Source organism: Mycteria americana, chromosome 3 (assembly GCF_035582795.1).
Source record: "Mycteria americana isolate JAX WOST 10 ecotype Jacksonville Zoo and Gardens chromosome 3, USCA_MyAme_1.0, whole genome shotgun sequence".
NCBI classification, from domain to species: domain Eukaryota; kingdom Metazoa; phylum Chordata; class Aves; order Ciconiiformes; family Ciconiidae; genus Mycteria; species Mycteria americana.
In genome coordinates this window covers 41,683,028-41,709,938 of record NC_134367.1, presented here as the reverse complement: position 1 = coordinate 41,709,938, position 26,911 = coordinate 41,683,028, and the positions used below count along the sequence as shown (strand labels likewise).

The following is a 26,911-nucleotide window of genomic DNA, read 5'->3' as shown; positions in this document are numbered from 1 at the left end:
TCTCTGTATTATCAACACTGTTTTCAGCACAAATCCAAAACATAGCCCCATATTAGCTACTATAAAGAACATTAACTCTATCCCAGCCAAAACCAGCACATTATTATAGTCTTAAGAGGACATCAGCTGCATCATGCGAATATGGTGTCCTTTCTGCTGTGTCATGATGCTTTATTGGTGCTCATGTCATCATGTGCAATAATGACGTACAGGGATAATTTCTTTGCATAGTGGAATACAAAATTAAATTATGTATAAAAGTTACCTTTGTCTTCAAAGCTATATGTGAAAAACATTCAAATAGTGTTTGAAAATACAGTTATTGAACTTATAAAGATGTTGCTTCTGTTCTCAGGGCTGTTGTTCATCTGTGTTGGTAACTTAGTCATTTCTGCCGAAAATCTGCAAATGCAGCCAGAGCGATTTTTAGAGACAGTTAAAAGCACATATATAGTGTAACAGTGGAATTCTTTGTATATGCTTATCACACAAAAGGTGTATTTTAAAATGAAATGTAAAAACATTCAGACCATAACAAATATTAATCCCTATTATATAGTTATTTTAAATATGGGAGTGTAGAATGTGAGTGTGGTCACAGAGATTTTCCTAAAATTTTATCTGACTGTCCAATTTATACTTTACACAGGTTGTATTCCATTCTTGGCCTTAATCAGCCACTAATGTATGTGCTGTGATGTTCTTAGCAGTAAAGATGTGCACAAGGGTCAGTAGCCCCACTGAGTGTCAGGATTGTTTTTTCTTTCCGTCTTGCTTCACATCTATTACACTCTCGATACACATCTTCTCAGGATTGAAATCTTTTCACCAGCAACCTCTGTGAAGACTGCAAATGTCTTTCTGCAGCATTATGAAGGATGAAGTTGTTAGGTCAGATCCCAGCCCCATTGTAGCTACTTGTTGCTGCTTCTGACTGTAAAGTGGAAGCAGTCCACGCATCTTAATTCTGTTGTCTCATCAGTGGAATTGGTATTCCTGTTTAATCGTATCTGCTAGGGCAAAATCCCTTCCAGGCAGACACCAAGGGTGTTTCAGGTATCAGTCTATGGTTCAAATCAACCAGAAAAAAACCTGTCTGATCTGGAGAGAGTTCTTTCAGGTAGGAGAACAGACCACAGCAGGAGCTGCCCCTCGTCCTTTGCTGAAAGCTGTCATTTCCATCTACACCGTCATTAGAAGTACAGACAGATACGCACAGCCATCAAGCTGAGTTTTGGAAGTTTCTGCAGTCTTGCATGCACTCAAATACTCTTCTGGTTATGCAATATAACAATGAAGTTTTATTACATCTAGCAAAGCTTTAGTGGCAGGCTGTAGCACTTACGAGCTCTTAAAAACAAACACAAACTCATCTAGAGTCAGGCTTTTTGGTGGCTGCAAGAGCTAGTGAAAGAAACAGGCAACAGTTAAGTATAAAACTAGAAATACAGAATCTAGTGACTTGATTTATTTGGAGTGATGAACCGTTCTTCAACCATGATGTATGTCAAGTTAAATTTTAGGATTGCCTAATACAAATACTGCAAGATACTATTTGATAAATTGTCATCAGTTCTGGGATTTTGGTGAGCGTTCTTGTGGAAATTTAAGGAAGAAGTTACATGTTCTGTTTCATAGGGGTAGTGAATAATTGAAAGCATTGCTGTAGGCTGCTCTGCATGCCTACCACTGCCTGTTTCATGGCAGCTTTCATCCTGAAAAAACAGGCAACTCAAGCCCATATGCCTATTCATTGGTCATCATTTTCCTTCGGCACATTCCACTTTTCCAATGCCAATTACCTTACCTCTTTTCAGCCCTTGTATTGCACACACTGCATTTTTCACTCCATATTCTGTGCTTTCCAAGCCTGTCTGACCTCTGTGCTGTTGGCTAGAGCTGCAAGTCTCAGTCTGTGTTCCTGCACAATATGCCACCGGTCTTGCAACAGAGCAAGCGCAGGAGCTGCTGCCTCGCACAGGAGCAAGTTACCGCGTTCAGCTAATCTGCAGTAACTTGCTCCTGTGAGAGGTAGCGACTCCTGGCTCCACCCTGCTCCTTTATTTCTCTGCATGCCCCTTTCTGGAAACCTCCTTCCATAGTCTGCACAGCAGCACTAGGATCCAGATAGCCCAGAGGGCAACTTCCAGCTGGTTTGTATATAACTGGTCAGAAGTTATGTTTTCAGCTCCACAGTTTGCATGACCCTGTTTGATAGCCTGAGCAGACTTTCAAGGCAGCCCTTGGAATCTGAAGGGGTTGGCATTTTGGGTTCAGATCAAGCTGAAGTGGTGTCCTCAAGGCATACCTCCCAACAAGACACGGAGGAACTATTTGATGCCTGCTCTCTGCCTTCACAAAGTACTACTTGATGGCTGGAGCACAGGTTTGTCCGTGAGCTGTGCCTGAATCTTTGTCGAGAATATCTTGAAATACCCACCTTCATCTTAACAAACAGCTCTTAGTGAGTTACCAGGAACAGATTGTGTGTGGAGAAGAGGAAGTGATCAGGCTTCTTTGAAATGTGCTGCCCTCGTGAAGTCCATAGCCAAGGGTTGCTCTACTTCCACTTCCCATGGCCAAAGGCAGTAGGAAGGGGGCGATGGTACTGGGACTGTCCCAGCCCACAGAGCAAGGTCAGCTGTGCTTGAGGAGGATGAGCTCTGTGGTAAATCGGTCCTTGCTGCTCCCGTAGCCCTAATCCACCAGTCTTCTCCAGCCCAGAGCTCTGCTCCAGTGCTTTCCAACCCAGAGGGCTCCTCTGTCCTTTATACCTCTCATCCCTCTTGTGTTCCACATTCCCTGCCGTCTCACTCCACCCTCTTCCAAGTTTCCTTTCACCCAAGCCCTTAATCCTGCCCTATGTTTATTTCCGTTTACTTTTTCTTGGATCGCTGTGCCTGACCATGCCCACTCCTGCAGTCAGCTTCCCCCAGAGGCATGCAGTGCCTGGCTCCTGCAGCTTGGATTTTGAAGACACAGGTATGTTTTACCTGGGCTTACCTGGGCTTACACAGGTAAGCCCAGAAAAGGCCAAATCTAGGATTCTGAAGGCAGATAATAGGGCATTTGGTGGTAACTATATGGCAGCATTTTCTCGGTACTGGGAAGGCCTTTATGACCTTGATATTGTATTGGCAAAAGTCAGAAATTATTCATCCTGATACTTTTTGGGGTTTTATGCTGTTTGCATGGAACATAACGATACAGCCCGAATAGGCAAGCCAGGCTACAAGTCTGCTCACTTGGGCGTATGGGACAGGAGTAGGGGGAGTGTAATGTCACGTATGGACAGCACATCTTAAAGAACCACTGCTTCTTGGAGTGATGTTTCTTTCCTTCTGCTTACAGAAAAAAAATGGGAATTGTGTTGATAATGTATTGAATGAAAGAGACTACAAATAAAATACATGCTGATCTGTAAGCTAATATGATCAGTTGAGGCAACTTTGTATATTGCTGCATATTTTCCAGTAAAGTAAATATTTGTACTGAAGTACCAGTAGGCATTTGCATTTTTGACAATTGTTTCCTGTAATATTAAGGTAATTCCATAAATGTGAAATTCAAAGATGATAATTGCGCTGTGCAACTGTCACCACTGTTTCATAGGCTGGTATTGATTTTGGCCAATTACAGGTGATGTCCAGCTGTTAGCAAGGTTAAGTGTTGAGTACCACTGACGGTGTTCTGAGAATAGAACTGTGCAAATGTGAAATTAGGTAAGAAATAGAAGACTGACATTTTAAAAGAGGGCATTGGAATAAGGAAACATGTAAGTGCTTATAACCAAACCTGCCTACAATTGGAAAGTCTTCAAAGGCAAAGGGTAATTAGTTGAGAGCATTAGGAGAGAATATCTGTATCAATTTAGACATGTTGAAGTTTACAGTATAAAGTTAATTTTAGGTACTTAAAAAATGCAGCCTGGTGTTGTGGTAAAGAAGAACTATAACAATGACTATGTATAATTTGAACTTTCTGATAGGTGAGGAGTAATTACGTAATGGTAATTTAGAGATCAGTCATGCTGAGTTCCTGTGGGTGAGATGGAGATTGGCACGTTCTCCTCTGTCTCATCTCTCTCCTCCATGGCACATCATTTTTTTAATACTGCCACTGGTGACTACTGAGGGACTGCTAACACTTGGGCAGTAGCTTGGCCTATCCAGAGCCTCAGTAGTGACTTGCCACAGTCTGGTTACCTCTCCAGACTCTTCTGTGTGAGCTCAGTCTCTGAAATATGGAGATTATGCTGATATCATAGAATCATGGAATGGTTTGGGTTGGGAGGAACCTTAAAGATCATCTAGTTCCAACCCCCCTGCCATGGGCAGGGACACCTTCCACTAGATCAGGTTGCTCAAAGCCCCGTCCAACCTGGCCTTCAACACTTCCAGGGATGGGGCATCTACAACTTCTCTGGGCAACCTGTTCCAGTGTCTCACCACCCTCACAGTAAAGAATTTCTTCCTTATATCTAGGAAGTAATATCCTAAATCTACCCTCTTTCAGTTTAAAACCGTTACCCCTTGTCCTATCACTACACTCCCTGATAAAAAGTCCCTCCCCATCTCTCCTGTAGGCCCCCTTTAAGTACTGGGAGGCCGCTATAAGGTCTCCCCGGAGCCTTCTCTACGCTAAACAACCCCAAGTATCTCAGCCTGTCCTCATACAGGAGGCGCCCCACCCCACTGATCATTTTCGTGGCCCTCCTCTGGACCTGCTCCAACAGGTCCATGTCTTTCCTGTGCTGAGGACTCCAGAGCTGGACACAGTACTCCAGGTGGGGTCTCACCAGCGTGGAGCAGAGGGGCAGAATCACCTCCCTCGACCTGCTGGCCACGCTGCTTTTGATGCATCCCAGGATAAGGTTGGCCTTCTGGGCTGCGAGCGCACATTGCCAGCTCATGTCCAGCTTTTCATCCACCAGTACCCCCAAGTCCTTCTCTGCAGGGCTGCTTTCAAAGAGAGCTCAAGAAAGACCCTGAATACTAGTCATGAGACTTGGAATTTTTTTAATTGCTCAGACCATTTAGGGGGAGAAAAAACAAGTATTTCAGGGCATTAAATTATGATCATATTGGGATGCTCATTTCAACCTCACTGAGTGCGTATATGAAAAACTGACTGGCTTTGCGTGTTGGTAATATGCTTTTGAACTTCAGAACTTGAGAGGAATCTTGAAAGCTAAAGGAACAACAAAGGCGACCTTTTATTTAAGCAAGGGAGAGTTACAAATAACTTTCCGTTCCCTAAAAATTTTCCTAACATTGCATTGAATTAACATTGCCTTTTTGAGGTGACTTGTGAATATGAATAAAAAATTCTAAGTAAAATACTTTTCAGCCAAGGCAGTGAAAGGTGAATAAATAGTAATAAGCTTGTACTTCTGTGTCAGTATCAGTCTTAGTAAGGAAGGCAATTCTTGCAGTATGTTTGCAGGTTTTGGGTGCACATCAGTGATAGCAAGTTAAACACTGTAAACTGCAGTGTGCTCTTCTGGAAAGATTAATCTTAAGGTTTCCTAGATGTTCTACCTAAAGCCATCCTAAAGACTCAGATTTTTAATGGTCCTACATTTCTATCCGGTAAAGAAAACAATGTGAAGAAGACTAACCATGCGGGAATAATTACGCTGTATGTCTTCTCTTTTTTTAGGTCCCTTACTAGAAATACAGCTAGTGCATTTTTTTTCTTTTCTGCCTTACAAAAATTATGTGCAGTTCTTTTTAAGAATCTTTTTTTTGCTTTAAGGTGCCCCTCTCTCAAATACGGTGACATACCCTGAATCCTTTTTACAGATTCTCTTTTAACCTTTTCCGCTAATTACTTCCCATATGTGGTTTTTTTTAATTTAGAAAACCCTTAAATATTTTCTGAGTTTGCTTTACAGTCCTAGAAGAAGATTTGATCAATATGCTGACTTTTTCAGCTCTGGAGACCTGCATTCTGAATGAATTTGACTTATTGTGACTGCAAATGGGTTTGATGTGCTCATCCTGACTTCCATATGTCAATGCTGCAGAACCATTGCAAAACAGTCCTGGTCTTCCCGACAGTCAGGCACATTGGTGGGCAAAGGGAGGAAGCCACTTGCCTGTCCGTACTGTGACTGATCTGCTCTGATCCTTACTGGTCTTTCCTTCCTTTGGGTATTTCTGTCAATGCCCAGAGAATTTTTGTATGCAGTATCTAATTACAAAAGGATTTTTGAAGATGATATACAGTTCGACACCACTTCTTACTTTTGTTTCATATATGTGAATGTTTCAACTTTGCTATTTTGCCAAGTTCCACCAATTCCCACTGTTGGTGAACCGGTTTGAAGTCATATATATCATATTGTTGTCAGAACTGGGAATAATCAAAATCATGCTAAGATGTGTACATTGTGTGAACTGAAGGTCAAAACAATGATTTACTACTGTCTAAGCTCCTGTTTTCTTTTGTTTATGAAAATAGGCCTGGAGATGGTGAGACATTAGTTAGAAAATGACAACTAGTTTATATATAGAAAAAAAAGGTAACTCACTATGAATTAAAAGTATATAAAGGAAGAGACATGTCAGTGTCAGACTTGAGCAGAATGATGCCTACATTCCTACTTATTTTCTGGTTATTTCTAGTTAGGGGGGAAATTTAATCCATATGTGAGCAATCCTTATTGCTAACAGGAACGGGATATAAAAGTGAAGGAAAATACAAAATAGCAAACACTTTATGAAAACCTGGAGCTACTGAAGAGTATGATGGGTTTTGAATGTCCCTTTTAGTCAAAACAGAAACTCTTTCAATGGTCTGTCATTGAAGAATTGTCCTTATGGGGTGCCTGTACTTCAGTGCAACGCTTTTGGAGCCTCTGAAGTGGAGGGGATGATCGCTGTGCCTTTGCTTAGCAAAGAGGAACATCGTGGTTGTCCAGTTTGAACAGCACAGTGCCCTCCTAACCTTTTCACTGGCCAGTGATGTTCTTGTCTCCTTGTTGATAGCAGTGGCACCCTAATGCTCCTCCGGGATTTGGAGTTTGTGTAGTAATAACATTGACTTGCATGGTGTCTGCAGAAATCAAACTAACTCTTTTCCCAAAGTACCAACAGTCATATGAGTCAACCTAATCCCACTGTCCCTCTGGATCTTGGTCATGTACGCAACAACGTTATAAAGAGTTGAAGAGAACAGCAGGCACAAACTGCATCTGGGGCTCTTTTTATTTAGGAAGCTATTAGACAATATTGCAGAGATTCTCTATTGTTTCTCTACCTCTAGTGATGTCATTTTTGTATTACTGTGCGTACTTTTATTTGCCCTAATCTGTTTTAACTCTTAGGCCTGCTGCTCTGAATGTGTGTTTACTAGTCTCTTTGCTTGCTGTCCCTTTGTCTCTAATGGTTTCTAATAAATAGAAGAGGCACATACCTGCCGTTCTTCCATGTTATTGAGTGACATCCATCACAAAGAAGCCTGTGAAATGTTTTTGTTCAAGAGCTGCTTGCACCATAAACGCAAATTACCGGTGTGCATCCGTCTTTAATGCACGTCTTTCCTTTTTTGTAGTAGTTCAAATAGAATTGTGTAATTAGCTTTGCAAAGGTAGCTCTTGCTATTATAATGAAACTTGTTACCCTGCTAGGGTTCAGTAACAACTATTGGAGATGCAAAAAACCTTATGGATGTAAAGTGATATCTTAAAAAGATTTTTTTCATTTTTTAGGCTACTGACCCAGAATGTTGGTCTTCTTTATGTTGGAAACTTTGACAGACCTTTTGCACAAATTAAGGTACGATTAATAAGCTGGGGGTGGGGGGGAGGGAGGTGGCCATTTAAATGATTTAATTCTTGATTTAGAGAACTTCAGGTTATCAATACAGCTTCAGGAAAAATAATGGGAAATAGTGCTACTTTGGTGATGTTTACCATATTTGGGGTTTGCTTCTAGTTACATCTGTGTACTTAACTTGTCAAAGAAGTTTAGGTTTTCCTATAATCTTTTGATTAACTTTGACTTTGGTTTAATTATCAGATGGAAAATGTTCGTTCGTTGTTTTTTGGTTGGTTTTTTTTTTTTTTAAGTTTACTTTGTCAGTAACATTTTAAAACAAAACCACTTTTGGAACTCTGTAATTCTTTAAGTGATCCTTGACAGGGAAGACACTGCAGTAAAAAGCAGAGATTGTTTTCCCAGTATTATTAGATTTATTATGAAAGACTCGTACAATTGCTGGAAAATCATTTGTCTTTTATGACTTACTGTTTCTTTTCCTTCAGTTGAACTGTAATAGTTTCACATTTCTAATTCCCAGTTGCCAATTAGTTATTGTCATGTCACTTGCAAACAGAAATGTTTTACAAGAATATATGGACTGATTTTGATGAGTTTCATTGGGATTTTTCTTAGGACAAAGAGAGGGGAGCATTAGCGTGTCAGTCATTACACTGGGATGTGGAAACGTGGTATCTGTTTTAGAATGCTGCAATGTTCCCATGTCCCAGATGATACCTGTAATTACTATATATTCTGCACTCTTGGCAGCATTGTTCCCTCCATCATGAGCACATGCTTGTGCCTCTCAGAATTTTAAAAGCCTTGGTTTTGTTTTACATCAAAATTAAACTTAATTTCTAAAACTCAGATGTGTTCCTTTGCCATCCCTAATTATGTTACTAAAGAACAGTATTCCCAACCGTATCTAGCTAATACTTGCTTTTTCTAACTTAAACCTTAGTACTGTTTTAAAATTACTTGAAAAGCATGCATCTGTTCTTTTAATCTTCCCTGTTTCTTTTCTCCCATCTCCCCAGTTCCTACATGTATATTATTCAGTTTGGCTCATAATCAAACAATTTAGATGTTTCTTGCATGAAACCTTGTGTTGCAAGAAGTTTCATCACAATCTTGTATATTTTTGGTGCTAACCCTTCAGAATAGTGCTTGTTTAAATGCTTTATAAAAGTTCTCTCACACTGTTCTCCCCTTCCAAATGAGGCCCCATTCCTGCCCTCGCCTGCCCCATCCATTTCTAATAATAGGCAGCAAAATGAGGAGGCTTTCCCCATGGCTGGGAAGAGTTTGTAAGTTCACTGGGTGGATTTGAGAGAGAAGCAGCATGTACTGCGCTCGTTTTCAGCCGTCTGCAGTCAGCAGTGGTACTCGTCCCATCACTTGCGGCCAGGGAAAGGCCCTTCTGCTCACAGGACAGCTGCAAAGCAGATGCTGTGCAGGATGAAACTGCAGGACTGAGTATCATATCACTAGCAAATGCTTAGGGAAAGAGCGCAAAAACAGGATAAATACAAAGTATACAGCCGGTTTCCTGCAATTTGCATGCAGGGCCTTTTCTGCTGGAAGTTGTAGCTGCATCCTGGTGCTTAATAGACTCAGTTGGACCTTCCTCCCTGAATGTGCCTAAGGGATTTTCCAGTAAATTTTCAACATACAAAGCCATACTATCACTGTGAGTTAAGGTATTATTTTATTTCTTTTAAACCTGTTGCCTAATAATTCATTTTGGTTCAACCTAGGCCTTATGTCAGGAGAAGTGGTGAGCAGTCATTCTCTATTCCTGACTTTATGTTCTCTTCCACATTACCCCAATCTTGCATCTTCCAAGCTACAAAAACTTAATCCATTTAATTGCTCCTCGTATCCAACCATTCAGTATCTCCAGTCAACACTGGTTTTGTTCTTCATACCCTTCTGTATTTCTACTGTTGCCTTTTTTAAGATACAGAATGGCACAATATTCAAGATACAGCCACAATAATGTTTTCTGTTCTGTTTGCTGTTCTTACCTTATATATGGTACAATGCTTGATAAATACCTGACATATATTTAATTTGAGTAGGTTAATATTAGACTTTCTGGTAATATATCACTGGTGTAGTCTCATCCTAAATGTTGTGTTTGCCACAGAACAGGTAATGTGGATATTCAAAATAACTTTCAGTTACTACCTAGGAAAAACAAAGCTTATTATCCACTAAATTACTGTAGATTACATAGACATGTTTGAATAAGCTAATTCCACAAGCTGTACTCTGTAAAACATAACTTTTGTATCTGGAGCTATAGGCATACGTATGGGCATATATATGCACACCGTTGCTTTGCTTTGTTTCTGATGCTAAAGGTAATCCTGAAGTGGTAAGCTAATTTGTCTCAGGGTCATCTCTTGTGTGGCTTGTATTATTAGCTGCAACTGGGAAGTGATGTGTAGTTAACAAAAACAATAAGCTTTTTAAAATGAGGCTCCTATCTGATTGCTTGGAGATTCTAGAAGGATGTTGGCTGCATGACAGCAGGAGGAGCTGTGATGATGTGATGTGGAGTGATCATCACTCAACATGGTGATGGGGTCACAACTTCATAGAGATCTTCAGCACCAAAAATGGGGAGTAATAATTCACATTGTGAGTTGGTGCTGCAAAAAGAAATTCTTGTACTCTGGAGATACACAGTGGTCTTTTGTAACTGTTGACACAAGTTTCTTTCATTCTTCCCCCAGCAGTTCTTCAGGTCTTTCAGACGCGGTTGCTAATGATTCCACCAGTTACAAGACCTGTGAGCCACACTTGGTCCTGAATATATATAAGGCAGAGTCTTTGTAACCTTTTCGTTCAGATTTGCTTTTGCTCACTTGTGTGATGGATTGGTGTCTCTCGTTATATAAATTACCCACTCATGTTCATTTGCAAACATCCCAAGTATTATGTATTCTATTAAGAGATGGCATTTCTTGCCAAACGTGTGCATTAAGGAATGCCTCAAACCACTACACTCCTCTGCTGGTGTAGATTTATTACTAAAAGTGAACCATTATTATACAGCAGTACTTCCAATGCATTTTAGTGCACTTTCAGTTGGACAAACAGGAATGTTACCAGGCCTTTGAAATATTCATAGTAAACATATAAACTGCCATGCTAGTACTCATAAATTCATGTTTCAATTTATGTGCATTTACAAAACTGCAAAGAGAGAAACTCCTTATCAAAGTATCCCTTCCCAAAAGCAAACAAGTTTGATTTTCCAGAACTGTGCAGGAGATAATTGCACCAGTGTCTTTGATGATGAAGACTGTAGATGGCAAGTCTGGGAAAAGAGTTTGAAATACTAACATCTCTTCTAGGATTATTTTTCTGTGTCTTTCTTTCTCATATCAATAATTCATTAATATTTATATATATTAATATTTATAATGTTTCTGAGACATAGATGAACGGGTAAGATTAACTGAAATTACCTGATCTTCTTCGTCCTGACTTGCTTTCAGTGGTATCAGTGGTAGTGCTTGATAGATGTTTGATCTCTGTACTTCATTATACAAAAGAAATGTGAAGCATTCACTCCTCAAGCTTTTGAATCCCGCATCTGGTAGCAGATAGATTAGAAGAAATGGAAAAAAGAGAGTTTTCGTGGCTAGAGGGGTCTGCCTGGAACTTTTCTTTTCCAATAATGTGCCAGTTCATAGATATTGCAAGATTTTTTATGTTGCTACTTTGAACAGAGTTCGTGATACAGAACTTTAAAGTTACTGCATAGTGTTTGTGATTGCTCTTTTTCTAGGGTAATATTCAGTGAGTTTCAGTAAGTTCAGTGGCTTATAAAAATGATGGCTATTTCAGTTAGCTGCTGAGAGTACTAAATTAATGACTTGGAAGTCAAATTCGCTGTGGCAATGAATTCTCATATTATTTCCAGGGGACTGTTCTTTAAGGTAATACTGAAGGAATCGATTTCATAGAGGGTCGTTCCTCTTAATAATTTTATTTTGTTTCTAAATGAAATTATTCTAAATTATTGTTTAATTCTAGTGTCTCTTCAAAGGTGTTGTAGAACAGTTTCACCATAAATGTTCACTTTTTGTATCTTTTCCCATTTAAGTAGCTATGTTAGTAGTAGCAGTTACTGTCATATACTTCTGCATTCATTCACAGAACTTTGGAGCAATTCAGTGATTTGCAGCTTTCTTTGGATCTTAAATGGTTGTATTTATTAAATATCTCTTGGAAACTGGATGAAACGAAAAAGGTTTCTATAAGTGACTACCTTGATCAGCAAGATAAAATATTGACATCAGCTGGAATTAACTGGCAAACTTTCTTAAATCTATTTACATTAAATATTGTTAGTATTCTTGTACTAACAATGAAGCTATTAAAGCAAAAATTTTTTCATAGAAATTTTGTGTTTATTAGGAGTAACTAAATCCGTTGTCCCAGCATACCATAATAGTCACCTGATGGAAGGGTATGTTATGGGGGTTTTAACCTGTTTACAGAACAAGAAGTCTTCATAACACATATGACATGTTGGTTTTAAAATAGAGATTTGATCAATGTAGATTAGAATGAAAACTTAGCTACACTAGATTCAGTAATTATAACTATAAAGAAAATGATACTGCTTAATCAATTTATTAGGATTGAAAGTTTTTGCAGTTCAGTTCCTAGTTGCTTCTGGGATTAGGGGAAACTGTTCAGTACACTGTGTTCTCCGTTATTAATCAGTAATGAAGCTTCTGGCAGTCTTTACTATTGAGCTAATGACTAGTTTCATTTCGGGCTCTTAACACATCAAATTACCATTTAAATAAAGATTAATTACTGCTATTTTATTTTTAGTATTTTAAGAGTAGTTATTAAAAAGTTTCATAATAAATACTACTTTGTTCAAAATAGAATTGTTCGATTTAATAGAATATGAGGACAGTTACAGCGAAAAGAGTATTTTGGAAGTAGTGATGTGTTCTTAGTATATTGTTTGTATGGTAGGACCCCGGTGGAAAGACTCCGAAAGTTTTAAGTTTGCTTCTGGGGAATTTGCTGCTGTAGTTACAGCAGTCTTGCTGTCAAGGACTAGCAAGGAATCAAGCTCTCTGGTCTGTCCTGCAGCTCAGTAGCTGTTATCTGTGATTTTATTAAACTCGAGAACAGTATTGCTGATTGCTGAGACAGCTAAACCTACTGCCTACACGGCAGGACTGCAGTTTGATTCTAAGCTATTATTTGCCCAACTGCCTCATTTTCCCTCAGCAAATACACTTTTAACTTAAAACATGATAAAGCATAGTGGACCTCTGCCAGAGAGGCCTTGCAACGGGTAATTGCCCCGGAATAATTTCTCTGATCATATCACGTCAAAACCGGTAGACCCTCCGGATACAAATCCATCCACCTTTACTTTAAGATCCACAGGCAACTTATCAGTGCCTCAGAGAACTTACTGTTCCCAAGAGCTGAAACATCTTCAAGACAGCTGCTTTACCTTTGTCCAGACACAGAGGCTGAAGTGACGTCTGAGAACCAGGCTAGACCTCATTCATGGCTTCTTCAGCAATCTCAAACATCTGTAAATGATTACTGAAGTGATTGGCCACAATTTACCAAACAATCCTTTCCTGAAAGAACAGGGAAGACGAATGTACTGGTGAACTTGCTGCTTTTTTTATTTCTTAAGATAGGATAAGCTGCTGATTTCTTGACTGAAGCTGGCATGTTTTTCTTCCCTGAGTGGCAATGACTTCTACAACCAATTAGTGATCCCAGAGCTGGGTGGACTGCTACTGTCTAGTTACAGAGGTCAGATATGGAGCACCTTGTTAGGGTACAACTCTTCAGACTACTCCACATTTAGGGAAGAATTAGTCCAACTTCAGCCATACAGTCAGTTGCTGTCCTGACAGAGCTCCACAACAGTGTGGTCTGTACACACCACTTGTACACTGTACGAGTCTTTTAGCAAAATAAGTGTAAGAAGTTTTCCCTTTGTGCCTGTTGACAGCCAGTAGGAGTATGTTGGTGCCCTAATTATTTGACACTTTGCTTACTGGACTTTCATACATATTGACAGAGGTTTTTGCATTCCCTACCACAGCAGGAAAGGATTTCTCGTTTATCATGGTGAAGTCATAATCTGAGTTTTGTTTCTGTTGCCTATCTCCCCTTCTTATTATTTTGCACTGTTAGTGTATTTTATGTGATGCGAAATGCCATAGAATAAAACATAAGGATATCATGCCTTCCGCTTGAAGAAGGTGACAAATACAGCCCTAGAATCTCTGGAGTGAGACGTTCCTGAGAAAAAGGAAATACGGATTGATCTGTAGGTGTTTGATTCTGGTTGTTCATGTTGAAGACAAATGATTTCAAACTGAAAGAGACACCACTGGGTTGAACAGAGGCCTGTCAAATTAAAGAAAAATAGTGGTAACTTGCTTGGTTAGTTTAGCAAGATAGTGTCAGAGAAGGATTTTTCATCTTCACATTAGCAGAGTTAACACAGGTGGTGAGGGGAAGAAGAAGGGGAGAAGATTATTTTAAACTAGGAAAACAATGATAGGAGAACAAATGGATTATGCTGGACAGAAAATAATGTAATTCTGAAAGCTGAAGAATACTTTTGAGAACTACAGATCTGGATCCAGCTTCCACTGGGAACAAACACCTTTACAGTGTTGAGAAGGAATGTGATAATTATGATTTGATGACTGTGAAAAAAGAGGATAAACTCAGATAATCTGAATCCCTACGTTTCATTAAACACAGTCACTCTGAATTAAAACACACAAACCGAGGATAAAGCTGTATAATATTCTACCTCTTCTGAAGTTCAAACTATATCTTTAGGATAAAGTAATCAACATTAATAATACATATTTATTATTGTTAATAGTCTCCAAACAGAACTGGTGGGTGGCTCTAATGTTTTGTAGAGTTTTGTGGGATGTTACAGCAGGATTCTCACATCCTTTTGCTAGACGTGGAAGCTGCACTGGGCATCATTGGAATTGCTAGTAGTGGGCTGTTGAGAAGCTGCATAAGGAAATCCTTCTCTTCCTTATTCTGTTTGTGTTTTGTGGAAACCACCTGTATTTGTGTGTAATGCAGAAGTCAACACATGGAAGCCGTTTTAGCACCAACACTTAAAAAGTGGGGCTGATTGCTATGTAATCTTTCAAAGGAAATTTCTCAGTGGAGTGGGAATTTAAGCTTTGTTCCTAATGTTTATGGTTACAAGTTGACGATGTACAGTCTTCTCATGGAAGTCATACAACGCTGAGATAATGCCTTTTGGTGCCTGAACCTGTCCTCCTTTTCCACTCTTTCCTTTCTTCTGCACTGATTTCACATAAAGGACTGAGTCAAATTCAGTATCTTAGTTTTTATCTTCAGGGTGCTTGCATGGTCTGGGATATATGAAAAGTTACCTGGCATAGGGTTACAGGCTGTGTTTGCCTTCCTCAGGAATGCAGGAAGGTTTTACATTAAAAATAAAGTTAATTCTCAGCAGCAAGAGGCTTTTCAGGAGGGCAGCCTAGGACTTGAAGTGAACCTGGAGTGGTTATACATCTCGCAATCTTCTGTCCCAAGTTCAAGGTGCCTTTCTGTGACTTTGTGTCCTAAACAATAAACTGAACATATTCAAAAACAAAATTTGTGAGAGCAGTAACAGGAACTCTGAGAGGTAAAAAACTGCCCTACTCACACAGTTTATGTCTTGTAAAGAAGATGAAGGAGGTGCTAGAGAGAACTTACTGAACATACCACAAGTTAGAAAACGTTGTAAGGTGCTAGCAAGAAAGCACCCACTGCTCATTCCTAAGTTACATGTTTGTTAAAGGTGGCAAATTTAGCTCATTTTGAAAATAGGGTACTTTTGAACTCTTACTTTGAGAACTAATTAGGAAAGATAAGAAGCATATGGCTTAATTCTTTATCCCTTGACTTCCTTTTTTTTCTCTACATCTTGACATTCTTTGTTGCAGCTTTTCTCAAAAGCAGTTGCTAACTCTTAAGGGCAAGGGGTCCTGACTGCCTGTGTGTATAGTCCCTGGAATACTAGAGCCCTCAGTCCTGCCTGGGAATGTTACACACCAATAGTATAAATTAATAGTAATATATTTTAGGTGTGCATTTATATTACAGTGAATGCCAGCATACAGTGGGCATATTTACTCTCTGTAGGCACATTGAGGGGAAAAAAACACACACACACAAAAAAAACAACCCAAAAAATCTAGCCTTGGAAATGGTGATGTAAACAGAAAAAGAATAACAACTAGAAAATCTGCATGAGCACTGCAAAAACTGAAGCAGTGATTTTGTATGCTGTCACAATTGCTGTCCCTAAGAACAAAATGTTAATGAGCTATAATTTATAAATTCCTCTGTTCTGATGGATCAGATAGTCCCCATTTTGTTTTTTGTCATGATTATGCCTATGAGTTCAGTTAAAAAATTTGTTCTTTGTAAAGCACGTGGTGTTCCATAGAAGTCCACAGAATTAGGAAGATTACCTCTGTAGTTGTTGCTGCCAATAAGATAGAATAATTGGCACTTGGTTTTGGACTATGATTTTTTTCTTTTTTTTTTTTTTTTCTTTTTTTTTTTTTTTAATTGGGCAGCTTTTGTTATTTCAGCTCCTAGTATTTTTTTGTTGAAATCAATCCAAGTTTGTTCTTGCTAAGCATAGGATAAATTAAGCCTTCTGGAAAGGTTAAAATAATAGCTAATTGATTGTAGATCTTAATTTATTGGGGTTTTTTTTAGTTTTCTATTTACTTCTGTATTAACTATTTAAGAAAAAAAAAATCTTCAAATGCTTTTAATGAGTATTGTAAAAATGAACAGATTGCAGTTTTTTAAACCTTCCATTTCCTGGGCTTTGGAATACAAATATATTCTAGCAATAGCAAATCAGTATGATAATACCTCATTTCTGAAAAAGCTTAGAAAAACAAGTGCAAAGACAAAGGAACCTCATGCAGTTTAAGAGAAGCAAATGCAGGGTTTGCATCAGGGACAGAACAAGCCCCTGCCTCAGCTCAGGCTGGAGCCTGGCTGTGCAGCAGCTCTGCAGAAAAGCACCCGAGAGTCCCAGTGGCAACAAATTGAATGCAAGCCAGCCATGTGCCCTTGTGTTAGTAAAGGCCAGCCATACCCTGGGTTGTGTTAGCTAGAGCATAGCCAGCAGCAGGTCAAGAAAAGTCGCTGTTCTCTGCTTGAGCATTTGTGAGGCACATCTGGAGTAACTGTGTGCTGTTCTGGTGCTCTCCCTGGTGCAGAAGTCACCCCGCTGGGGCGATTCCTGCAGGGGTCATGATGAAGGGTAGAGCATGTGGCCTATGAGGAGAGGTTAAAGAAACTGGGTTTCTTTGGTCTGAAGAAGAGAAGGCAAGGAGGGGAACTAATTGCAATCTTCCATTACCTGAAGTGAGATTGCAGAAAAAAGAGCCAGACACTTCTCAGACATGCTCGGGGACGGAGAAGAGGGAAAATTCCAGTTGGATGTAAGGAAAAAAATTTTCACAGTGAGGTTGGTTGGGCACAGCAGCAGGTTGCCTGTAAAATCTACCTGTGGGGATTTTCAAAGTTTAACTGGAAAAGGCCGTGAGCAACCTGACTCATCCTTGCAGTTAACCCAGCCTAGAGCAGGAGGTTGGATTGCGTGATGGCTGGAAGCCCCTTCTAACCTGAATTTTTCTGGTTCTGTGACATTTTAGCAGTCACCACTGTGAAATATAACTAGTTCTTAAGGATATATAAAACTGCATCATTTATTGTGTTTATTGGGAAGTTGTACAGTTGGATGTTTCTGAGCCTCTGCTGTTACTGATCGAATAGAGCTTAATTTCAGTCCATAATATTAACATACAGTATACCAGCCAGCTCTTCCTCCTTATCTTTTCCTATGGCTGCGACCATAACTTGCATTATGCAAGGCTTTCAATACTTCCATTCTTAGTATTGCTTTTTTTCTTGTTAAATGTTTACCTTTGTAAGTGGCTGGTTTTCTCATAATATCAAAAATCTGAAAAGATGCATCTTTTTTTCCATTAAGAGATAGAATTGCATTACCTTCCAGAGATCCTATGGTCCTCTTTCAAAGAACAAGCTGTGTTTTCTTCACTAAAATGTTTATTTAGAAGAAGAAAGGGGCTTTTTTTCCTTTGAAGTCATTCTGCAGCTATTTTCACGTAATGAGACAGTATGGATTTTTTTAATGGAGTGTGTGGTATATGTTGAGAATAAAGCATCTTTGGCTTAACCTAAAAATCTGTGAGCATAACTGGAACTGAGAGAAGCTGATGTTCTCAGGAATGTCTCTAAAACTTAAGAGGTTTTTAGATTATTCAGAGCCATATAATTTTAAAAGAATGATAGCAAAGAAGAAAAGAAATTGGAAGTGGCAGCACTGGCTAGATTAGTAGGAAAGCTCAAGAGTAACAGGCTGGAACAAGAGCAGCCAGTGGGTAGCTGTTGGATGTAAAAACGCCGAGGAGACTTTGTAAATGCGTGAAATGGGGTGTAACTGTTGTGCATAATGAATATTAGTAAGGGAAGACGAATGCGTAAGAGTGTACAACATGAGACACCCGAGTACTGCAGAAATAAAATTTGCATATATGCTGGGAAGACATGGTCATGCTATCTAACATTTGGTCATGCTATCTAACATTCATACGTTCCCTTCTCCTCCAGTCTTGTCTGTGGCCCCTGTTCTAGCAGCGATGCTGACCTACAGTGACTCTTAGGAAAAGCCTCCAAAATTAATCCCTAAGACCATTCGTATTTTCTTCTTCAGTTCTTTTGGCTGGAGTACTTTTGTCATAATACCTATGAGATTAAGCCAACCAGCAATTTTTTATCGCATTAGGGATGGCTGATTTGGAGTTTCCTGTTTTGTTTCATCTGATAAATAATGAGATTTGAAACCAGCAGTAGCTAATATATGTGCCATCAGACTTTAGTTTTCATTATTTTCTTGTTTGTGTCTCAGCATTCCTTCTTTTGAATTCATTTGCTTTCTTACCTTCCTGGTAATTTTCCAAATATTTTACTGTTGACCCCATACAGGATACTATTCTGAGAAGTATAGTCATACAGAAAACTGGATTTTCAAAGTCATAACCAGATTGTGCTTAGAGTAGCTTTCCTATGCCCAGTGGTATGAAAACATACTATGATAAATGTCAGCACTAGGACATGCAGATTATGTCTCTTTAAAATAACACATTAATAGGCAAATAGTTTATTTTCCATATTGAAGAGACGGCAGAACAAAAGGGTTAAGCTGTGTCTCTGAACCATAAAGTTATTGCTCGCTAGCAACTAAAAATTGCTGAGAAAGATACTGGGAATGAGAGGTTTGTTTTAGCAATAAATGAGCATAGATATTGCAAATACTTCTCATCTGCATTGCATTGAGCCCTCATACTTGTCACAGTGGAATAACTGATCTGGTCATTGTAAAACTGCCAGATTTCTCGTGCTGTAGTGCAAGTTGTGTTTTGCTGTTGTCCTCGTCCTCTTTGTCACATTGTTCTTTCCCAGGCTTCAGTGGTTGAGAGTGTTCTGGCTCCGATACAGGGGTGATTTGGGGCTGGCACCATCTTTTGTTTTGCTTTCTTACGTTTTACAAAAATCATCTTAGAGAAGAGGATGATTCGTCCATGATGATTTTAAGCTCTTGAACATGGCAATTTGTTGCTGCAGCTGTTTCCATGTTATAACTGCATTGCCAAACCTGGTTTGGGTGTGCCTCTGCACATAGAGAGCATAATTTGTTCTGAGTAATTGAGGATACCTTGATGACAACAGCTGTTTATGGGGCTGGCTCCTGTGCTTGACTGACTTGCAACAGGGACTGTTTTTCCTTTGATGTAGACATCTCCATGCTTAGTTTCCATAAATGCAATTGCATTTGCATTTTCTTTTGACTAAAATACAATACTCAAACATTATAGCAGTGTGCTCAAGCTTCTCAGAGTTTTAGGCAATTTGGGAAACTTGTAGTAGATAATTGTCTTCTCAGAGAAAGGGTGTATCCTAAATTTGTGTCTTTATTGTTTCCTTCAGAAATTATTCTTTTCATATCATATTTGGTTTTGGTTTTTTTTTTATTCTCTTCTGATTTTTGAAATCTATTATTTGACTTTTCTTTCTGCGTTAGACCTTTCTGCAATAGAGACTTTTGTTCGTACTATAGGCAAGTGAAATAAAGGCAGTAGAATGGATGACAGTCAAAGAGAAAGAGTAGATACCAAAAAAGGTTTCTATAAAAAATTATAAAAATCGGACCCTATTAGAAATTTATTCTAATTGAATGAGACACTAGAAAGGTATTTGGACAAAGTCTTTTAGGTCTTTTTTTTAACCATTTCTTAATTGTTTATTGTTTTAAAGTACCATGAGAACATCAGCCAAGATCAGGCTTGAGGCGGGAAGAGAAAGCAAATTGTTGTTGTAAACAGTTTATAGGCAGAGTATATCTAAATTTGTTAAGCTTTTTAGAGGTGAGTTATTTTGAGTCTAAACTGAACAAATGAGGTTGAACTTGATAAATGAGGTTGAACTTGTAGTACCTTTGTGAAATGCAGATGATAATGTCTTTAAAATAAATTACTCATGAATAAATCAAGATGTTGAAGTTGCAAAGGGTGAGAGATGGTATAACAGGGAAATTCTTTGACGAGGAAATTGTTTCTGAGACCTTTCTTTATAGAATATATAAAACGCATAGTGAACATCATGAATGAGAAATATTTTAAATGTCAGATACCGATAAGATTGGAGAAAAACAGTTGACGGCAAAAATGGTCTTATTGAGAGGTACTGTGCTGGTTTAGGGCTAGTAAAAGGCAAATGCAGATTAAATTTAGATAAATGAAAAAGAATAGGCCCGCAAACAATAACACAGAAGGTAGAAGAAATATCAAACGAGATAATTATGCAGGATATCAGTTTACAAAGGAAAAGGGGTTGTGGATAATATCCTGTCTAATTATAATACCTATAAAGGAGGATAGTCTCACGAACTCATTTCAGCCACTGTATATCCCACAGGCTCCCTGTATAGACAGTGGAAGACAGTTGAATCCAAGGGTGAATCTGGGAACCTCTAAGAAAAGCGCCTGGCAGTTGCTTCACTGGGTCTTTTAAATTGCTTTCTAGAGGTGCCAGTCTCTCTCAGTGGATTACATACCAAAACTAGCTGCTAAATTTTAAGTACCTAAAGTAATGGTGCAAATACTAGTCTTGCCTGTCCCTCTGGACTTTTCCAATTATGAGATTAAAGGCTGGAGTAAAACCAAATTCTTACTGTACAGCTGTTTTAACTGCAAGTGAGGATTTCCAGTATCGTATTCCCCACAGACAAGTATTGTGGCTTAAATGTCACTTCAGCTGCTGCTAATAGATTTCCAGAGATCCATTTTTTCCACCATTTCTATCCTCAAATATAATCTGTAAAACCAGATAAATCCTGCAAGCTTAGGCTCTGTTAGACCTCTGATGAGAAAGTTGGTGGCTCTTACAGAAGGTTAGCAAATAAGGAGGAAGGTGGAATTAAACTAGATTGTGCCCATGAAAGGCTGGCCTGTAGGCAAAAAGATGAGATTTCATACGAGTAAAAGTAGAAGGATGCTTATCTCCTACACAAGGGAATGATAAATAGCACCTGTACAATTCGAAGAATGCCTTTGATACCTAGAAAGCAGTAATCCGAGGGGAAAATGAAGCTGTACATAGACAGTAAATCAGGTAAGATTATTTATTTTTGCATTCTTAATTCGTTCCTCTATTTATATGATTTACAGTGAAATACTTAATTAAATGATTTTTTCATCAAATTGGCTTTCACAGTTTTCATTGCAAGGGTCATGTATACCTCTGCTTGGCAGTATTCCAGAATGATTACAGTATTTGTAAAATTTCACATCTGAGAAAGAGAAATAGATACTAAAACTCAGTTGAATAAGTGATGCAGTATCTTGTTATGTAATAGTCAACAAAACCATTATTCATTTACTTTTTGTTTGACAATAGTAAAACCACTGCAGTTTTATCTTTCTAACATAAAGTGAGAATAAAAGTGAAGAACAACAGAGCTCAGTGGTGCTATTATATTTCAGCAAATTGAAGTTTTCAAAATGCCACTTCTGCTTCTCTCCAAAGAAAAAAAGGTTGATTGTAGAGAAAATAGCATGTTACATCTTTGGGAAAAATAATGTAGAAAGATTTGAAAAGGAAAGATCAGAGATGTGGCAGCATTGTTAGAACCATTGTGCAGACATCTTATTTGTATTGCTAAGAACTGTAGAAGTTTTCATTTACTGGGGAGGAAACTGTAAATATGCAATATTGCTTTTTATGTTACTAACTTCATTGAGTTACTGTTTAATTGGTATATAGAAAAATTTCTGCCAGTGACTTTACAACCAAATGCTATAATGAAATGTCACTGCTTTTCAGAAAAATGTTACTTTCCCTTGATTGGCTGAAGTATTAAATCTGTTTCGGTAAATGAATCTATTGATTTTAGCTTAATGTGTTGTAATAAAAAAATATTTGAGTATGTTGTCAGTTGGTAGATTCATGAGATGCCATGCAGGATTCTGTACAGGCATTGATGTGAGATTTTTATCTATTTTTCATGCGTGAAGCAGAGGAGTCAGCATCGGTACAGAAGGGGAGTAAAGACCTGAGTTCTGCTGGAGGACACGTCTCTCACTTAAGCTCTGCAGAAGTCATCCACGGGCTTTTTTTCACTGGGTCAGCAAAGACCCTGACAGTGCCCTAAGGTGGGAGGGAATGAGGCTATAGCAAAACAGTGCTGTAAAGCCTCTTGGTCCGGCCGTTCAGTCTGCTGGGACTCAGGCAGTCTTCCAGAGGTGGTTAACGTCGACCATGGTCCTCACTGCCTTGGGGAGCTGCCCATTGCCTACATATTAATGCTGCACCACACAAGAAATAAAATGCCCGATTAGTGTCATATGTTAACCTACCCAGTTGTAATTTAATAGTAACATAGACAAGTGCAACCTGCCTTCTGCTTCATTTCATTAGTGGGTCATGGTTAGCCACGCTTGATTGCTGGTCGTTGCAGGAGCAGATTAACTAAGTGTTGTAGCATTTCTTTTATACAAACACAACCTCTGAAGAAACTTGTGGAAGAAACCTGTGTGGAATGTAGGGAAGAGACTGGTCTGTAGTAGAAGCAATGTAAAGGAACATGCAAAAGCAGAATGAGAGACAAGAATGTTTTTGTTCTTTTACACAATAATGCAAGATACAGTTACTGTATTTTCCTATATAATTACATTCTCTTTCCACTGGTTACACTTTAGATGCCATTAACGCATAGAGAGAGGTTTCACAGTAACTTCAATAGAAGGAAAACAAAGGACATCTCTGAATAATTTAGAAGGACATTTATAGATCAGTGAGTTAGAGGTTTGGGGTTACAATAGTGAAGCTAACACTAAAGCAAACAGACCCTGAATTACTTAATTACTAGCTTGTTAATATTTCATTCAGAACTTTAAGGAAAAAATCTGTAATTAGTAATTAGTGCTAGTAGTTACAGCAGGAAGCTACAAACGAACGCTTTCTGTTTCAGTTCATGGATTTCAGTGCACTGTGTGCACTGTTGCCTGACAAATCAACTCCCTTTTACCTTGGGCTTTTCAACTGTAGAATTATGTACATAAAACTCTTATCTAAAGCAAACTAATGAAGTTGGTTTAACATATAAAAATAGACTTTGAGATTATTGGGCAACAGGTTACAGAGTTGCCATGCTGTTACCTGGTTTTTCTTTCTCTTTTCTTATGTCTTTCCAGCGCTGCCTATTCTTCTAGAGAAGAGCCTTTAAGAATTTTTTTTTTCCTGGCTGGAATTGTTAGTGACATTGGCTGGCTCTAGAATGGGTTTATGATGTTACTTGTAGTGCTGTTACATCGTGTGAAAAGTAAAACAAATGTTTTCAGCTGTATTTGTTAGAGAACTAATGCTGTTTCAGTCCTGGGCCTCAGGTGGAGGAGGATGGCTGCTCAAACACAGCTGTAGCACTTGAGCAGAGTGTTCAAATTAGGCTCTGAATTCTGGAGAATTTAACAATCGGTGTATGCAGAGGTCTTTGCAAGCCAAAGACCAGGGGTTTTTTGGAGAGATTGTCTGGTTAGAAAACTCAAGAGACTTTTCTTGGCTTTGCTTGCCTTAGCTCTTGCAGGCTAACTGGGTGAAATAATTTTGTGAAATAAGAATGAAGACTAAATATTGTCGCTCGCTTATGTTGTTATTGATCTACCATGCAATAAAAAAGTGTATGAGCAAAGCCATGAAAATTGTGCTCATGTACAGCAGGCTTTCCCAGATTTCCTGTCTGTCAGGACTTTGGCAAGACCAACTATCAAACCATTAATTATCTCCTGTTGTCAGCACGCACCATTCAAAGTTGTAATCCTGTTTAGCGGATAGTAAAAGAGAAACTCAGATAAAATCCTTATTGATTTGTCTAGAAACACTGCTAACCAAACAGACCAAGAAGTTCATAGGTTTCTCAGACCACATCTGGAAAAATCCATAAAATCCTCTGAAGCCAGTTGTGACTCTTCCAAGTTCATGAATATTGTCCATTCCTCTGCCTCGTGATTACTGTAGTCTATCACCCCACCCCACGCCCGTTACCATGGTGTCCTGGGAAATCTGGCTTCCTAACTCTGCAGATTCATTTTCAACAAGGAATGGAAAAGAAGTAGGGGCTTGCAATGAAAGGTAAAGCAGTAAGAACCCCTCTATAGCCTCATTTACCAACAAATTTGTGCCATCGATAGATTAGCACTTGCTTACCTTTCTTTTAGAGGACTGACCTCGTCAGCTGACAGGCACCATAAAACCATTTCCAGTGTCTGAGCCACGATTAACTTCTCTATCTAGCCCCTTCCGTTCTGTAACCCCACAATGATCAAGAAGACCTGCATGCTTAGATTTTAGATTATAGGTCAGATTATACTGAACGTCTTTAATTGCTTTTGAAGAAGGAGGAAAAAGCTTTCGTGATTTAAGCCTCAAAGCCAGTTAGGCTTTGAAGTTTAAGGCAAACTATTCAACAAAGGGAGGGAGTTCAAGCCAGCTCAATGCTATAAAGGCAGTTGAGAAGTGAGTTAGGGCAGTTGACTTTCACTACAGCAGTTGCTTTGATCAAAGCTAATTTTTGAAAGTCTGCATTAAGTCAGCAGCCATTAATCTTTTTGCTGTGATGTATTATCAGTAATGGAAAAAAAGATTATTTTCCTTCTAATTGAAATCTTAGAAGGATGAAAAATACAATGAAAAATCCCTAACATAGCTTTCGCAGCTTTTTTCCCCAATGCATCTTTGCTTTATTATTTGGATTTTATAGCACTGCTGAATAGATTTGGAGGGGGTTTTTTTGGTTGTTGTTGTTTGCTGCCTCTTGGCTTTGTGTTTTATATTATTGCAGTGTTTCATCAAGGCATTTATCAACTCCCTCATGTAAGTGGTTCTGGCAGTCACCTGAAACTCATGCTGTGTCATTAGCTACAACAATGGAAGGTTGAGTCAGCAGGGTTGTGAACTCCAATCTTAGTGATCAGGTGTAAGCACGCCCCCTCAAAATGGTGAGGTTTTAAAACTCATTAAAGCTTGACTTTTTTTTGGTCATCCTGTATTTGAAAATTCGAAGTTCTTGCTTTCTTATATAATACAAATACAAAACCTGAGAAGTTTCTTTAAACAATAAAATGTTATTCTGCTGTTAAGAGACTTGTGTGATTTCAAGATCTGGCACTCTTTTAAAAATACTAAGTATTACACAGACCCTATAAGAAGCTACAGTGAGCAAGACTGAGCTCTCCTCTCTAGCTTGATCCTTTGGTTCATAGGAGACTTGATTGATGACAAACCATTCAGTCTAGTGAAGTGGATGGGGATTGTCTGAATTTTTATTTCCTACAAGCCCTGTAAGCCTCTGTATGTTCTAGTATCAGATTTATGAATAACTAGGAATTGCCTCTGAAATGTATGAAGAAAAAAAAATTTACTACTTTTTGTAAATATGTCCTCGGCAAAAACTGAAACACATGTTAAATATAGGAGATGAAAAGCAAGTTTGCTTACTTCTGGTCTTAGTTCATGCACACATTCTCTCTGTACTATCTCAACGTTTTAAAGTATTAATAGGATTTCTACATGTTGAAAACATTTATGAATTTATAATCTTGCTCCCTACCCCCTACCTTTCTAATAATGCTTGCATAGCATGTTTAATAATTTACATATCACTTAGATACCAGTATTTGATAAAGTCAGTACGCCAAATTCAGCTTCCAATGTTATATGTTTCTTTGTTTGCCTACTATAGTGAAGAATATGAAGTAAAATTTTGATTATATCTTCCTTAATGTTGTTACGCAGTAATGTTCTGAGGCAAAGAAATTTGAACCATGGGGAAAGCAGAGCTGCTAACAAACCAGTTTGGGCTTTGTTAGGCAGTGGAGTAGGCATATGAATATATAACATATGATTATCATAAAATTATGGCCTGGAAATTGAACAGTCATGCTGCCGCATTTTAGACTGTACATTTATAATAAGCTGTAATAAAGTAAACATTTTGAATGGGTATAAGAAGAGGCTTTACTTGTGATCACAAATGTATGTTCAGTTCATGCTTTTGAAGCTCAATTTAACAAAGCAAACAAATTTCCTTGTAGTGTTAACACAATTGTTCTCAGTGGTGAATTTTGATTTATGGGGAAAAAAACTTTAAGCATATAAAACTGGCTGTTTGGGATCTAAATGGAAGAAAAGTATATGATTCATAATAGCTGTAATTTGAAAGCTGCCTGTTGTTACAAGTAAAAGTGGGTTTAAAAGACTCACTTGCAATTACATGCTACTTTGGATTCTAGTTTAAATGTCTTTTGGTTTATTCTGGTATCATTTGGCATTTTTCTGAGAGTACAAAACCACGATTTCTAAGAACGTTTCAGAAGCCAGATAAGCAGTGACGAGAATTAGGTTTAGAGCCCAATCCTGATAACACTAGTGCGGGCTAATTGATCTTATGAAACTGCTCAAAGGTGTATAGCTTACAAGGATAA

General features: G+C 38.5%; 1 protein-coding gene across 3 annotated transcripts in view; it reads left to right on the top strand.

Annotated features, from left to right (window-relative positions):
• RNGTT (RNA guanylyltransferase and 5'-phosphatase) overlaps window positions 1-26,911 on the top strand; it is a 197,062-nt gene that overhangs the window by 155,348 nt on the left and 14,803 nt on the right. For 2 of the 3 annotated variants that reach the window (XM_075498347.1, XM_075498348.1), the window contains exon 14: window positions 7,715-7,781. The exons of the other annotated variant lie outside the window; for it this stretch is intronic. In XM_075498347.1, coding sequence (XP_075354462.1) covers window positions 7,715-7,781 — 67 coding nt within the window. The remainder of the gene's footprint in view (window positions 1-7,714; window positions 7,782-26,911) is intronic. 3 annotated transcript variants of the gene reach the window in all.